General features: G+C 58.1%; 1 protein-coding gene across 1 annotated transcript; it reads right to left on the reverse strand.

The window, feature by feature from the left end:
* Positions 1-1,325: 1,325 nt before the first annotated feature.
* On the reverse strand, positions 1,326-6,155 carry LOC139586302 (kallikrein-14-like). The gene is made up of 3 exons (XM_071419600.1): positions 5,938-6,155; positions 4,825-4,961; positions 1,326-2,362 (listed from the first exon to the last, which is right to left on the reverse strand). Exons 1-3 carry the CDS (start codon positions 6,065-6,067, stop codon positions 2,207-2,209), a joined length of 423 nt encoding a protein of 140 aa, XP_071275701.1. The 5' UTR covers positions 6,068-6,155; the 3' UTR covers positions 1,326-2,206.
* Between the last annotated feature and the right edge of the window lie 8,225 nt (positions 6,156-14,380).

Genomic DNA, 14,380 nt, shown 5'->3' on the forward strand with positions numbered 1-14,380 from the left:
AGTCTAAACCAGTACAAACCAGTAACACTAAACCAGTATAAACCAGTACAAACCAGTAACCCCAGCCCCCCTCCCAGTCCAAACCAGTCCCTCCCAGTATAAACCAGTACAAACCAGTACCCCCCCAGTCCCTCCCAGTATAAACCAGTACAAACCAGTACAAACCAGTAACCCCAGCTCCCCTTTTCACCCCCTCCCAGTACAAACCAGTATAAACCAGTATAAACCAGTGGCTCACCCCCAGCGCCAGGGGCTCCCCCCACAGCCCCGCCCCCTTCTTGGGCTGGGGGAGGGGTCCCGGGGAGGGTGGGGGAGGGGCCGAGGCCCCCGCCCCTCCCCCCGCGCCCGGCACCACCCGCGTCAGCAGCAGCAGCTCCGCCATGGACCAGTATGGACCAGTATGGACCAGTATGGACCGGTATGGACCAGTATGGACCGGTATGGACCGGTATGGACCAGTATGGACCGGTATGGACCAGTACAGACCAGTACAGACCAGTACAGACCAGTAACACCAGTCCCTCCCAGTCCCTCCCAGTCCCTCCCAGTCCCCTCCCAGTCCCTCCCAGTTTGTCCCAGTCCCTCCCATTCCCTCCCAGTTTATCCCAGTCCCTCCCAGTCCCTCCCATTCCCTCCCAGTTTATCCCAGTTCCCTCTCAGTCCCTCCCAGTTCATCCCAGTTCCCTCCCAGTCCCTCCCAGTTTGTCCCAGTCCCTCCCAGTAACCCCAAACTCCAAACCAGTACAAACCAGTGACCGTAAATTCCCTCCCAGTTCCCTCCCAGTTCCCTCCCAGTAACGCCAAACTCCAAACCAGTAACAAACCAGTATAAACCAGTAACCCCCAGTCCTCTCCCAGTCCCTCCCAGTTCATCCCAGTAACCCCAAACTCCAAACCAGTACAAACCAGTAACCGTAAATTCCCTCCCAGTTCCCTCCCAGTCCCTCCCAGTTCCCTCCCAGTTTCTCCCAGTCCCTCCCAGTCCCTCCCAGTTTGTCCCAGTTCCCTCCCAGTCCCTCCCAGTCCCTCCCAGTCCCTCCCAGTTCATCCCAGTTCCATCTCTCAGGGTTTTTTCCATTTTTTCTTTATTTCCCCCCCAAATCCCCATTGGTCACTGCTGGTCACTGCTGGTCACTCATTGGTCACTGCTGGTCACTCCTGGTCCCTCATTGGTCACTGTTGGTCACTCCTGGTCCCCATTGGTCACTGCTGGTCGGTGCCGGTCCCTCATTGGTCGCTGCTGGTCACTGTTGGTCACTGGTTGCTGGTTGCTGGTCACTCATTGGTCACTCATTGGTCACTCATTGGTCACTCATTGGTCACTGTTGGTCACTCCTGGTCCCTCATTGGTCGCTGTTGGTCAGTGCTGGTCACTCATTGGTCGGTGCCGGTCGGTGCCGGTCCCTCATTGGTCACTCATTGGTCACTGTTGGTCGCTGTTGGTCACTCCTGGTCACTCATTGGTCATTGTTGGTCACTGCCGGTCCCTCATTGGTCGGTGCTGGTCAGTGCCGGTCCCTCATTGGTCGGTGCTGGTCCCCATTGGTCACTGCTGGTTCCTCATTGGTCCCTGTTGGTCAATGCTGGTCACTCATTGGTCACTGCTGGTCACTGTTGGTCACTGCTGGTCACTCGTGGTCACTCATTGGTAACTTCTGGTCACTGTTGGTCACTTGTGGTCCCTCATTGGTCAGTGCTGGTCACTCCTGGTCAGTGCTGGTCACTCATTGGTCACTGTTGGTCACTCCTGGTCCCCGTTGGTCACTGCTGGTCAGTGCTGGTCCCTCATTGGTCACTGTTGGTCACTCCTGGTCCCTGTTGGTCACTCCTGGTCAGTGCTGGTCCCTCATTGGTCACTGCTGGTCAGTGCCGGTCCCTCATTGGTCACTCCTGGTCAGTGCCGGTCCCTCATTGGTCACTGCTGGTCGGTGCTGGTCCCTCATTGGTCAGTACTGGTCAGTGCCGGTCCCTCATTGGTCGGTGTTGGTCACTGTTGGTCACTGCCGGTCCCTCATTGGTCGCTGCCGGTCCCTCATTGGTCACTGTTGGTCACTGCTGGTCCCCATTGGTCATTGTTGGTCCCTCATTGGTCGGTGCCGGTCCCTCATTGGTCGGTGTTGGTCACTGTTGGTCACTGTTGGTCACTGTTGGTCACTCCTGGTCCCCATTGGTCCCTCATTGGTCGGTGCCGGCGGGCGCTGCTCCCTCATTGGCCGGCGCCGATGACGCGGCGGATCCAGGGCGTGGCCCGGCAGACGTTGCTGTAGACGCCGGGGTTCCCGCGCTGCCCGCACACGGCCAGGCCCCAGGAGACCACGCCCTGCAGGTACCCCCCGCACACCAGCGGCCCACCTGAGTCACCCTGAAACGGGGGAGAGGGACAGGTGAGACACAGGTGAGACACACCTGGGATACACCTGGGATACACCTGAGATACACCTGGGATACACCTGGGATACACCTGAGATACACCTGAGATACACCTGAGAGACACCTGAGTCACCCTGAAACGGGGGAGAGACGGAGACAGGTGAGACACAGGTGAGAGACACCTGGGATACACCTGGGATACACCTGAGATACACCTGAGACACCTGGGATACACCTGGGATACACCTGAGATACACCTGAGATACACCTGAGATACACCTGGGATACACCTGAGATACACCTGAGATACACCTGAGATACACCTGGGATACACCTGAGATACACCTGAGATACACCTGAGATACACCTGAGATACACCTGGGATACACCTGAGATACACCTGAGATACACCTGAGATACACCTGAGATACACCTGAGATACACCTGGGATACACCTGAGATACACCTGGGATACACCTGGGATACACCTGGGATACACCTGAGATACACCTGAGAGACACCTGAGATACACCTGAGATACACCTGAGTCACCCTGAAACAGGGGAGAGGGACAGGTGAGAGACAGGTGAGAGAGAGACAGGTGAGAGACACCTGGGATACACCTGGGAGACACCTGCGGCCCACCTGAGTCACCCTGAAACAGGGGAGAGACAGAGACAGGTGAGAGACACCTGGGATACACCTGGGATACACCTGGGATACACCTGAGAGACACCTGGGATACACCTGGGATACACCTGGGATACACCTGGGATACACCAGCGGCCCACCTGAGTCACCCTGAAACAGGGGAGAGGGACAGGTGAGAAAGAGACAGGTGAGAGACACCTGGGATACACCTAGGAGACACCTGAGTCACCCTGCAACAGGTGAGAGGGACAGGTGAGAGAGATACACCTGGGATACACCTGGGATACACCTGAGACACACCTGAGTCACCCTGCAACAGGTGAGAGACACAGGTGAGAGACACCTGAGACACCTGGGATACACCTGGGATACACCTGAGAGACACCTGAGTCACCCTGCAACAGGTGAGAGGGACAGGTGAGAGAGACAGGTGAGAGAGATACACCTGGGATACACCTGGGATACACCTGGGATACACCTGAGAGACACCTGAGTCACCCTGCAACAGGTGAGAGGGACAGGTGAGAGACACCTGAGACACCTGGGATACACCTGAGATACACCAGCGGCCCCCCTGAGTCACCCTGCAACAGGTGAGAGGGACAGGTGAGAGAGATACACCTGGGATACACCTGGGATACACCTGGGATACACCTGAGAGACACCTGAGAGACACCTGAGACACACTGGGACAGGTGAGACACACAGGTGAGAGACACCTGGGATACACCTGAGAGACAGGTGAGATACACCTGGGGCACACCTGGCACAAGTACAGGCACACCTGGGGCACACCTGGCACACCTGTTCCCTCACCTGGCAGGAGTCGACGCCGCCCTGGGGCACACCTGGCACACACACCTGGGGCAGGTACAGGCACACCTGGGCACACCTGGGGCACACACACCTGGGGCACACACACCTGGGGCACACCTGGCACACACACCTGGCACAGGTACAGACACACCTGGGCACACCTGTCCCACTCACCTGGCAGGAGTCGACGCCGCCCTGGGGCACACCTGGCACACGTACAGACACACCTGGCACAGGTACAGGCACACCTGGGGCACACACACCTGGCACAGGTACACGCACACCTGTTCTCTCACCTGGCAGGAGTCGACGCCGCCCTGGGGCACACCTGCGCAGAACATGCTACACACCTGGCACACACACCTGGGACACGTACAGACACACCTGGCACAGGTACAGACACACCTGGCACACCTGGGGCACACCTGTTCCCTCACCTGGCAGGAGTCAACGCCGCCCTGGGGCACACCTGGCACAGGTACACACACACCTGGCACAGGTACAGACACACCTGGGGCACACCTGGGGCACACACACCTGGGCACACCTGGCACAGGTACAGACACACCTGGGCATACCTGGGCACACACACCTGGCACAGGTACACACACACACCTGTTCCCTCACCTGGCAGGAGTCGACGCCGCCCTGGGGCACACCTGTGCAGAACATGTTACACACCTGGGGCACACACACCTGGCACAGGTACACACACACCTGGCACAGGTACAGACACACCTGGCACACACACCTGGCACAGGTACAGACACACCTGGCACACCTGGGGCACACCTGTTCCCTCACCTGGCAGGAGTTGACGCCGCCCTGGGGCACACCTGCGCAGAACATGTTGCACACCTGGCACACACACCTGGCACACACACCTGGCACACACACCTGGCACAGGTACAGACACACCTGGCACACACCTGGCACACACACCTGGCACACACACCTGGCACACACCTGGCACACCTGTTCCCTCACCTGGCAGGAGTCGACGCCGCCCTGGGGCACACCTGCGCAGAACATGTTGCGGGTGACGGCGCTGCCGTAGGCGCGGGCGCACTGCTCGGGCCCGAAGGTCTGCACCTGCGCGCACTGCAGGTCCCGCGGCAGCTTGGCTGCACAGGTGAGAGACAGGTGAGAGACAGGTGAATGACAGGTGAGGCGAGAAAAACCAAAAAAAACCCAAAAATCCCCGGTTTTGGGTCAGCAGAACCCAAAATCCCCAGGATTTGCCCCATTCTGGGACGCAAAACCTTCCTGGACCTGCCCAGGTGAGCACAGGTGAGGCAAAACCCAGAAATCCCCCCCCAAATCTCCGTTTCTGGTAAATGGAACCCAAAATCCCCTGGATTTGCCTCATTTTGGGACCATTCCCAGCCCCAAAGGTGATGATGGGACCCCAGAACACCTGCACAGGTGAGGCACAGGTGAGGCCAAAAAACCCAAAAAACCCCAAAAAACCCCATTTTTCAGTCAGCAGAACCCAAAATCCCCAGGATTTGCCCCATTTTGGGGCCGTTCCCAGCCTTGGTGGAGCCCAAAACCTCCCTGGACCCGCCCAGGTGTGCCCAGGTGTGCCCAGGTACCTCCAGGTGATTTGGTGGTGCCCCACCCTGAGACGCTGCAGTTCTGCCCCGCCCGGGGACACCTGGGACACACCTGGGACACACCTGAGACACACCTGGGACACACCTGGGATACACCTGCGACCCCACCTGGTCTCCATAAGGAGCTCCAGAGACCTCACCTGAGAACCCACCTGGGACCTCACCTGAGATACACCTGGGACACACCTGGGGCACACCTGGGGCACACCTGGGACAGACCTGAGACCCCACCTGGTCTCCATAAGGAGCTCCAGAGACCTCACTTGGGACCTCACCTGAGACCCCACCTGGGACACACCTGATCCCTCCCTGACCCTCCCACACCTGTGCCCAGGTACCTCCAGGTGATTTGGTGATGCCCCACCCGGAGACGCTGCAGTTCTGCCCCGCCCGGGGGCACCTGGGACACACCTGGGACACACCTGGGACACACCTGGGACACACCTGAGCCCTCCCTGACCCTCCCACACCTGTGCCCAGGTACCTCCAGGTGATTTGGTGGTGCCCCACCCGGAGACGCTGCAGTTCTGCCCCGCCCGGGGGCACCTGGGCGCGGGGCGGATTTTCTTGACGCGGGGCCCGAAGCGCACAGGTGCGTCCAGGTGCAGCAGCATGAAGTCGTTGTCGTTGCGCCGGGGGTTGTAGCCGGGGTGCACCTGGAGGCGCGAGACGCGGCGCACCTGGCCCGTACCTGCCCGGAGCGTGTTGGTGCCGATCAGCACCTGCAGGTCCCTGAAAAGGTGACACAGGTGAGAGGGGACAGGTGACACAGGACAGGTGACACAGGTGAGCGCACCTGGCCCGTACCTGCCCGGAGCGTGTTGGTGCCGATCAGTACCTGCAGGTCCCTGAAAAGGTGACACAGGTGAGAGGGGACAGGTGACACAGGTGAGCACAGGTGAGATGGGACAGGTGAGCACAGGTGACACAGGACAGGTGACACAGGTGAGCGCACCTGGCCCGTACCTGCCCGGAGCGTGTTGGTGCCGATCAGCACCTGCAGGTCCCTGAAAGGTGACACAGGTGAGACAGGTGAGCACAGGTGAGCGGGGACAGGTGAGACAGGACAGGTGAGACAGGACAGGTGACACAGATGAGACGGGACAGGTGAGATGGGACAGGTGAGCACAGGACAGGTGGGATGGAGCTCCATGGGACAGGTGACACGGGACAGGTGAGAGGGGACAGGTGACACAGGTGAGATGGGACAGGTGACACAGGACAGGTGACACAGGTGAGCGCACCTGGCCCGTACCTGCCCGGAGCGTGTTGGTGCCAATCAGCACCTGCAGGTCCCTGAAAAGGTGACACAGGTGACACAGGTGAGCACAGGTGAGCGGGGACAGGTGAGATGGGACAGGTGAGCACAGGTGACACAGGACAGGTGACACAGGTGAGACGGGACAGGTGAAATGGGACAGGTGACAGGGACAGGTGAGCACAGGACAGGTGGGATGGAGCTCCATGGGACAGGTGACACAGGACAGGTGACACAGGTGAGCGCACCTGGCCCGTACCTGCCCGGAGCGTGTTGGTGCCGATCAGCACCTGCAGGTCCCTGAAAAGGTGACACAGGTGGGATGGGACAGGTGACACAGGTGAGCACAGGTGAGATGGGACAGGTAGTACAGAACAGGTGAGAGGGGACAGGTGAGCTGGGACAGGTGAGCTGGGACAGGTGAGCTGGGACAGGTGTCACCACCCAGCCAGGTGTATCCCAGGTGTATCCCAGGTGTATCCCAGGTGTATCCCAGGTGTATCCCAGTGTGCCCAGGTGTGTCTCACATGCATCTCAGGTGCCCCCATGTGCCTCCCAGGTATGTGTGTAACCCTGCCCAGGTGTGCCCAGGTGTGCCCTCACCTGATTGGCTGCTTGCAGCGTGCTGCCGTCAGCACCCATTGGGCACCCAGGTGTGCTCAGGTGTATCCCAGGTGTGCCTGTACCTCTACCCAGGTGTGCCCAGGTGCCCCCAGGTGTGCCTGTACCTGTACCCAGGTGTGCCTGTACCTGTACCCAGGTGTGCCCAGCTGTGCCCAGGTGTGTCTGTACCTGCACCCAGGTGTGCATTACCTGTCCCAGGTGTGCCCTCACCTGATTGGCTGCTTGCAGTGCGCCGCCGTCAGCACCCATTGGGCACCCAGGTGTGCTCAGGTGTATCCCAGGTGTGTGTGTAACCCATCCCAGGTGCCCCCAGCTGTATCCCAGGTGTATCCCAGGTGTACCCAGGTGTGCCCAGGTGTGCCCAGGTGTGCCCTCACTTGATTGGCTGCTTGCAGTGCGCCGCCGTCAGCACCCATTGGGCACCCAGGTGTGCTCGGGTGTGTCTGTACCTGCACCCAGGTGTGCATGACCTGTCCCAGGTGTGCCCTCACCTGATTGGCTGCTTGCAGTGCGCGGCCGTCAGCACCCATTGGGCTCTCAGGTGTGCCCAGGTGTGCCCAGGTGTATCCCAGGTGTGCCCAGGTGTGCCCAGGTGTGCCCGTACCTGTACCCAGGTGTGCCCAGGTGCCCCCAGGTGTGCCCAGCTGTGCCCAGGTGTGTCTGTACCTGTACCCAGGTGTGCCCAGGTGTGTCTGTACCTGTCGCAGGTGTGCCCTCACCTGATTGGCTGCTTGCAGTGCGCCGCCGTCAGCACCCATTGGGCGGCCACGAGGCTGCCCCCGCACAGGATCTGCCCCCGCTTGATCAGCGCCACCTGGAACGGGCGCTGGGCCACGGAGCAGGGCCGGCCCCCGATGATCCGCGACTCGTCCTCCTCGGGAACTGGGGCGAAAACACGGGGAAACGGGAAAAATGTGAAAAAACGGGAAAAAACGGGGAAAAAATGGGGAAAAACGGTGAAAAAATGGGGAAAAACCAATGAAAATATGGGGAAAAACGATGAAAAAATGGAGAAAAAAGGGGGGAAATGATCCATGATGTGTCCTCCTCGGGAACTGGGGCGAAAACACGGGAAAATGGGAAAAATGTGAAAAAACGGGAAAAAACGTGGAAAAAATGGGGAAAAATGGGGAAAAAATGGGGAAAAATGGGGAAAAAATGGAGGAAAAATGGAGGGAAAATGGGGAAAAATGGGATAAAAATGGGGGGAAATGGGGAAAAGATCCATGACATGTCCTCCTTGGGAACTGGGGCAAAAAATTGGGAAAATGGGAAAAATGGTGAAAAAAAATGAAAAAAGAGGAAAAATAAGTGAAAAAATGGGGGAAAATGGGGGGGAAATGATGAGAAAATTGGGAAAAAAAGGGGAAAAAATTGGGGGGAAATGGGGAAATGATCTGTGACTCATCCTCCTCGGGAATTGGGCAAAAAACGGGGAAAATGGGAAAAATGGGAAAAAAATGGGGAAAAAAATGGGGAAAAACGGTAAAAAAATGGGGGAAAATGGGGAAAAATGGGAAAAAATGGGGGAAAAATGGGGGGAAAATGGGGAAATGATCGGTGACTTGTCCTCCTTCAGAACTGGGGCGAAAAAATGGGAAAAAACTGTGGGAAAACGGGAAAAAATTGAGGAGATGGTGAAAAATGGGGAAAATGGGAAGAAAATGGGGAAAAATGAGAGAAATGGGAGAAAAAAAATAGGAAAAAAAGCGGGAGAACACCTGGGAATTTTGTCCCAAAAAAAGGAGAAAAAATGGTGGGAAAAGGGAAAAAAAAAGGGAAAAAATGGGGAAAAAATAGGAAAAAAGTGGAAATTGGCAGGAAAAATGAGGGAAAAAGGAAAAAAATGGGAGGAAAGGGAGAAAATGAGGAATTGACCAAAAAATGGGAGGAAAGGGAGAAATGAGGAATTGACCAAAAAATGGAGAATTTTAGGGAATTTGGGGCAAAAAAAAAGGAGGAAAATCAGGGGAGAAATGGGGGAAAATCAACCAAAAAAAAGAGGAAAATTTGAATTTTAGAAAATCCCCAAATTTCCATTCCCGGGGGGTTTGGGTGGGGCCAGGTGTGGTCATGTGATGGCTGAGCGGCCAATCAGGGGGCACGGAAGGTGTGACGTCATCGAGGGGTCATGGAGGTCACCTGGGTGGGGTCATGGAGGTCACCTGGGTGGGGTCATGGAGGTCACCTGGGTGGGGTCAGGGTCTCACCTGGGTGGGGTCAGGGTCTCACCTGGGTGTGGCCCTGAGCTGGGTGGGGTCAGGTCTCACCTGGGTGGGGTCAGGGTCTCACCTGGGTGTGGCCCTGAGCTGGGTGGGGTCAGGTCTCACCTGCCCAGGACATTCCAAGCACACCCAGATGGGCCAAGAACGAGGTTGGCGTCACCTGGGGCCACCTGGAGTTACCTGGGGAAGGAGCTCCTGGACCACCTGGAGCTGGGACCACCTGGACCCTGTGATCACCTTGACCACGATCACCTTGACCCTGTGGTCACCTGGACCTTGTGGCCACCTGGACCTTGGGATCACCTTGAACCTGTGGTCACCTGGACCCTGTGGCCACCTTGGCCATGGTCACCTGGACCTTGTGGTCACCTGAACCTTGTGGCCACCTTGGCCATGGTCACCTGGTCCTTTGGGCCACCTGGACCTTGGGACCATCTTGGTCATGGTCACCTGGACCTTGTGGCCACCTTGGCCATGGTCACCTGGACCCTGTGGTCACCTGGACCCTGTGGCTACCTGGACCCTGTGGTCACCTGAACCTTGTGGCCACCTTGGCCATGGTCACCTGGTCCTTTGGGCCACCTGGACCTTGGGACCATCTTGGCCATGGTCACCTGGATCTTGTGACCACTTGGACTTTGTGGCCATCTCGAACCCCTGACCACCACCTGGACCTTGTGACCACCTGGACAGTGACCACCTTGGCCATGGTCACCTGGACTTTGTGGCCACCTTGACCACAACTTGATCTTTGTGACCGCCTTGACCATAAACACCTGGACATCGTGACCACCTTGAGAGTGACCACCTGGACAGTGACCATCTTGACCATGATCACCTGGTCCTTTGGGCCACCTGGACCTTGGGACCATCTTGACCATGACCACCTGGACCCTGTGGCCACCTCAACCATGGTCACCTGGACCCTGTGACCACCTGGACTTTGTGGCCATCTTGAACCCCTGACCACCACCTGGACAGTGACCACCTTGGCCATGATCACCTGGACCCTGTGGTCACCTGGACCCTGTGATCACCTTGGCCATGGTCACCTGGACCCTGTGGCCACCTGGACCCCATGACCACCTGGACCTTGAGATCACCTTGAACCTGTGACCACCTGGACTTTGTGGCCACCTTGGCCATGGTCACCTGCACCCTGTGATCACCTGGACTCTGTGACCACCTGGACCTGTGACCACCTGGACCTTGGGATCACCTTGAACCTGTGGTCACCTGGACCCTGTGACCACCTTGGCCATGATCACCTGGACCCTGTGGTCACCTGGACCTGTGACCACCTGGACAGGGCCACCTTGGCCATGGTCACCTGGTCCTTTGAGCCACCTGGACCTTGGGACCATCTTGACCATGACCACTGGACCCTGTGGTCACCTGGACCTGTGACCACCTGAACCCTGTGATCACCTTGGCCAAGGTCACCTGGACCCTGGGGCCACCTGGACTTTGTGGCCGCCTTGACCATAAACACCTGGACATTGGGACCACCTTGAGAGTGACCACCTGGACCTGTGACCACCTTGGCCAAGGTCACCTGGTCCTTTGGGCCACCTGAGCCCTGTGACCACCTGGACCTGGGGACCACCTGGACCTGTGACCACCTCAACCATGACCATCTGGACTTTGTGGCCACCTTGACCCTGTGACCGCCTTGACCACAAACACCTGGACATTGGGACCGCCTTGAGAGTGACCACCTGGATCCTGTGCCCACCTGGACTTCATGACCACCTGGACCTTGTGCCCACCTGGACCTGTGCCCACCTGAGCCCCATGATCACCTGGACCTTGAGGCCACCTGAACCTTGGAACCACCCGGACCTTGAGGCCACCTGAACCTTGTGACCACCTTGACCCTGTGACCACCTTGACCATGAGCACCTTGAGAGTGACCACCTGGACCCTGGGACCACCTGGACCTTGGGGCCACCTTGACCATGACCACCTTGACCACTGTGAGAGTGACCACGTGAACCTTGTGCCCACCTGAACCTTGTGCCCACCTGGACCCTGTGGCCACCTGGACTTCATGACCACCCTGAGAGTGCCCACCTGGACCTTGGGATCACCTTGAGAGTGACCATGGGAGCCCCATGACCACCTGGACCTTGGAACCACCTGGGCCTTGTGCGCACCTGGACCTTGTGCCCACCTTGATCATGATCACCTGGACCTTGTGACCACCTGGACCTTGGAACCACCTGGACCCTGTGACCACCCTGAGAGTGACCACCTGGACCTTGGGATCACCTTGAGAGTGACCATCGGAGCCCCATGACCACCTGGACCTTGAAACCACCTGGGCCTTGTGCCCACCTGGGCCTTTGGGCCACCTGGACCCTGTGACCACCTTGACCACGAGCACCTTGACCACCCAAGAGTGACCATCTGAGCCCCGTGACCACCTGGACCTTGTGAGCACCTGGACCTTGGGATCACCTGGACCTGTGGCCACCTTGGCCATGATCACCTGGACCTGTGACCACCTGGACCCCATGACCATCTTGACCCCATGACCACCTGGACCTTGAGATCACCTTGAACTTGTGGCCACCTGGACCTTGTGCCCACCTTGATCATGATCACCTGAACCTTGTGCCCACCTGGACCCTGCCACCACCTCGACCATGATTACCTGGTCCTTTGGGCCACCTGAACCTTGTGACCACCTGGACCTTGAGGCCACCTGGACCCTGTCACCACCTTGACCATGAGCACCTTGACCACCTGAGAGTGACCATCTGAGCCCCATGACCACCTGGACCTTGTGCCCACCTGGGCCTTGAGCCCACCTGCCCCTGTGCCCACCCAGAGGCCCCGCCCCCTGTCCCGGTGGCCCCGCCCCCAGCGTGGGTGGCTCCTGCGTCCCAGGGTTGGGACATGGGCCCTGCGGGACTGGTGGGACTGGTGGGACTGGTGGGGTGGGGTGGGGTGGGACGGGGACCCTGCCCGGCCCTGGCATCCCGGAACTCCTCCCACGCACTGTGGGGACATCCTGGAGGAGATCTGCTCCCACCCCGGCTCACCTGAGCTCACCTGGGCACACCTGAGCTCACCTGGGCCTACCTGAGCTCACCTGAGCTCCCCTGGTCCCATCTGAGCTCACCTGGTCCCACCTGACCCCACCAGTGACCGCCTGGACATTGGGAGCACCTGGACTTCATGACCACCTTGAGCACATTGAGAGTGACCACCTTGAGAGTGACCATGAGCACCTGGACCCTGTGACCACCTTGACCGTGTGACCACCTTGACCGTGACCACCTTGACCATGAGCACCTTGACCCTGTGACCACCATGACCACGACCACCTTGACCACGACCACCATGACCATGACCACCTGAACCCTGTGACCACCTGGACCCTGTGACCACCTGGACAGTGACCCCCCCTGGACCTTGTGACCACCTTGACCTTGTCCACCTGGACCCTGTGACCGCCTTGAGAGTGACCATCACCTGCACCTGGGGGCCACCTCGACCATGACCACCTCGACCATGACCACCTTGACTTCGTGACCACCTTGAGCACATTGAGAGTGACCACCTTGACCATGACCACCTGGGCCCTGTGACCACCTGGACCCTGTGACCACCTTGACACCTTGTCCACCTTGACCATGACCACCTGAACCCTGTGACCACCATGACCTTGTGACCACCACGACCTTCTGACCACGTGGACAGTGACCCCCCTGGAGCTTGTGACCACCTTGACCTTGTCCACCTGGACCCTGTGACCACCTTGAGAGTGACCATCACCTGCACCTGGGGGCCACCTCGACCACGACCACCTTGACTTCGTGACCACCTGGACTTCGTGACCACCTTGACCCTGTGACCACCTGGACTTCATGACCACCTTTAGCACATTGAGAGTGACCACCTTGACCATGACCACCTTGACCACGACCACCTGGACCCTGTGACCACCTTGACCATGACCACCTGAACATTGGGACCACCTGGACTTCATGACCACCTTGACCATGACCACCTTGACCATGACCAGAGTGACCACCTTGACCTGTGACTGCCTTGAGTGACCACCTGGACTTCATGACCACCTTGACTGTGACCACCTTGACCCCATGACCACCTTGACCATGACCACCTTGACCACTTGACCACCATGACCATGACCACCTTGACCGTGACCACCTGGAGAGTGACCACCAGGACCCTGTGACCACCTGGGCTCTGTGACCACCTGGACTTTGTGACCACCTTGACCACCTTGAGTGACCACCTTGACCATGACCACCAAAACCCCAAAACCTCCAACCCCAAAACCCTAAAACCCCCAAACCAGAGTTCCCCAAAAACCCCAAATCCCCAAAATCCCAAATCCCCAAAATCCCAGCCCCCAAATCCCCAAATCCCCAAAACCACAAGGCCCAAACCCCAAACCCAGAGTTCCCCAAAACCCCAAAATCCTCAAACCCTAAATCCCAAACCCCAAATTTTAAAACTGAAAACCCAAAACCCCAAATCCCAACCCCAAAACCTCAAAGCCAAAGCTTTAAAACCCAAAACCCCAAAATCCCCAAACACCAAAACCCCAAAATCCCAAATCCCCAAAACCCAAACTCCAAAACTCCAAGAACTCTAAACCCCAAAATTCCCAAATCCCAAACCCCGAAATCCCCAAACCCAAAATCCCCAAACCCCAAAACCCCAAAAACCCCAAACTCCCAATCCCCAAACCCAAAATCTCCAAATCCCAAACCCCAAAAACCCCAAACCCCAAACCCCAAAAACCCCAAATCCCCAAACCTAAACCCCAAAATTCCCCGAAC

The sequence above is a fragment of the Agelaius tricolor genome, unplaced genomic scaffold, assembly GCF_023055355.1.
Source record: "Agelaius tricolor isolate 1412-34295 unplaced genomic scaffold, bAgeTri1.0.p SCAF_111, whole genome shotgun sequence".
NCBI classification, from domain to species: Eukaryota; Metazoa; Chordata; class Aves; order Passeriformes; family Icteridae; genus Agelaius; species Agelaius tricolor.

Bases quoted from the DNA above. Each gene is read 5' to 3' on its own strand.
- LOC139586302 (XM_071419600.1), bottom strand. From the start codon at position 6,067: ATGCTGCTGCACCTGGACGCACCTGTGCGCTTCGGGCCCCGCGTCAAG. The intron at 4,962-5,937 runs GTACCTGGGCAC...TCACCTGTGCAG, and splicing joins CACCACCAAATCACCTGGAG to CCAAGCTGCCGCGGGACCTG. The intron at 2,363-4,824 runs GTGAGGGAACAG...CCCCCGTTTCAG, and splicing joins GCGGCGTCGACTCCTGCCAG to GGTGACTCAGGTGGGCCGCT.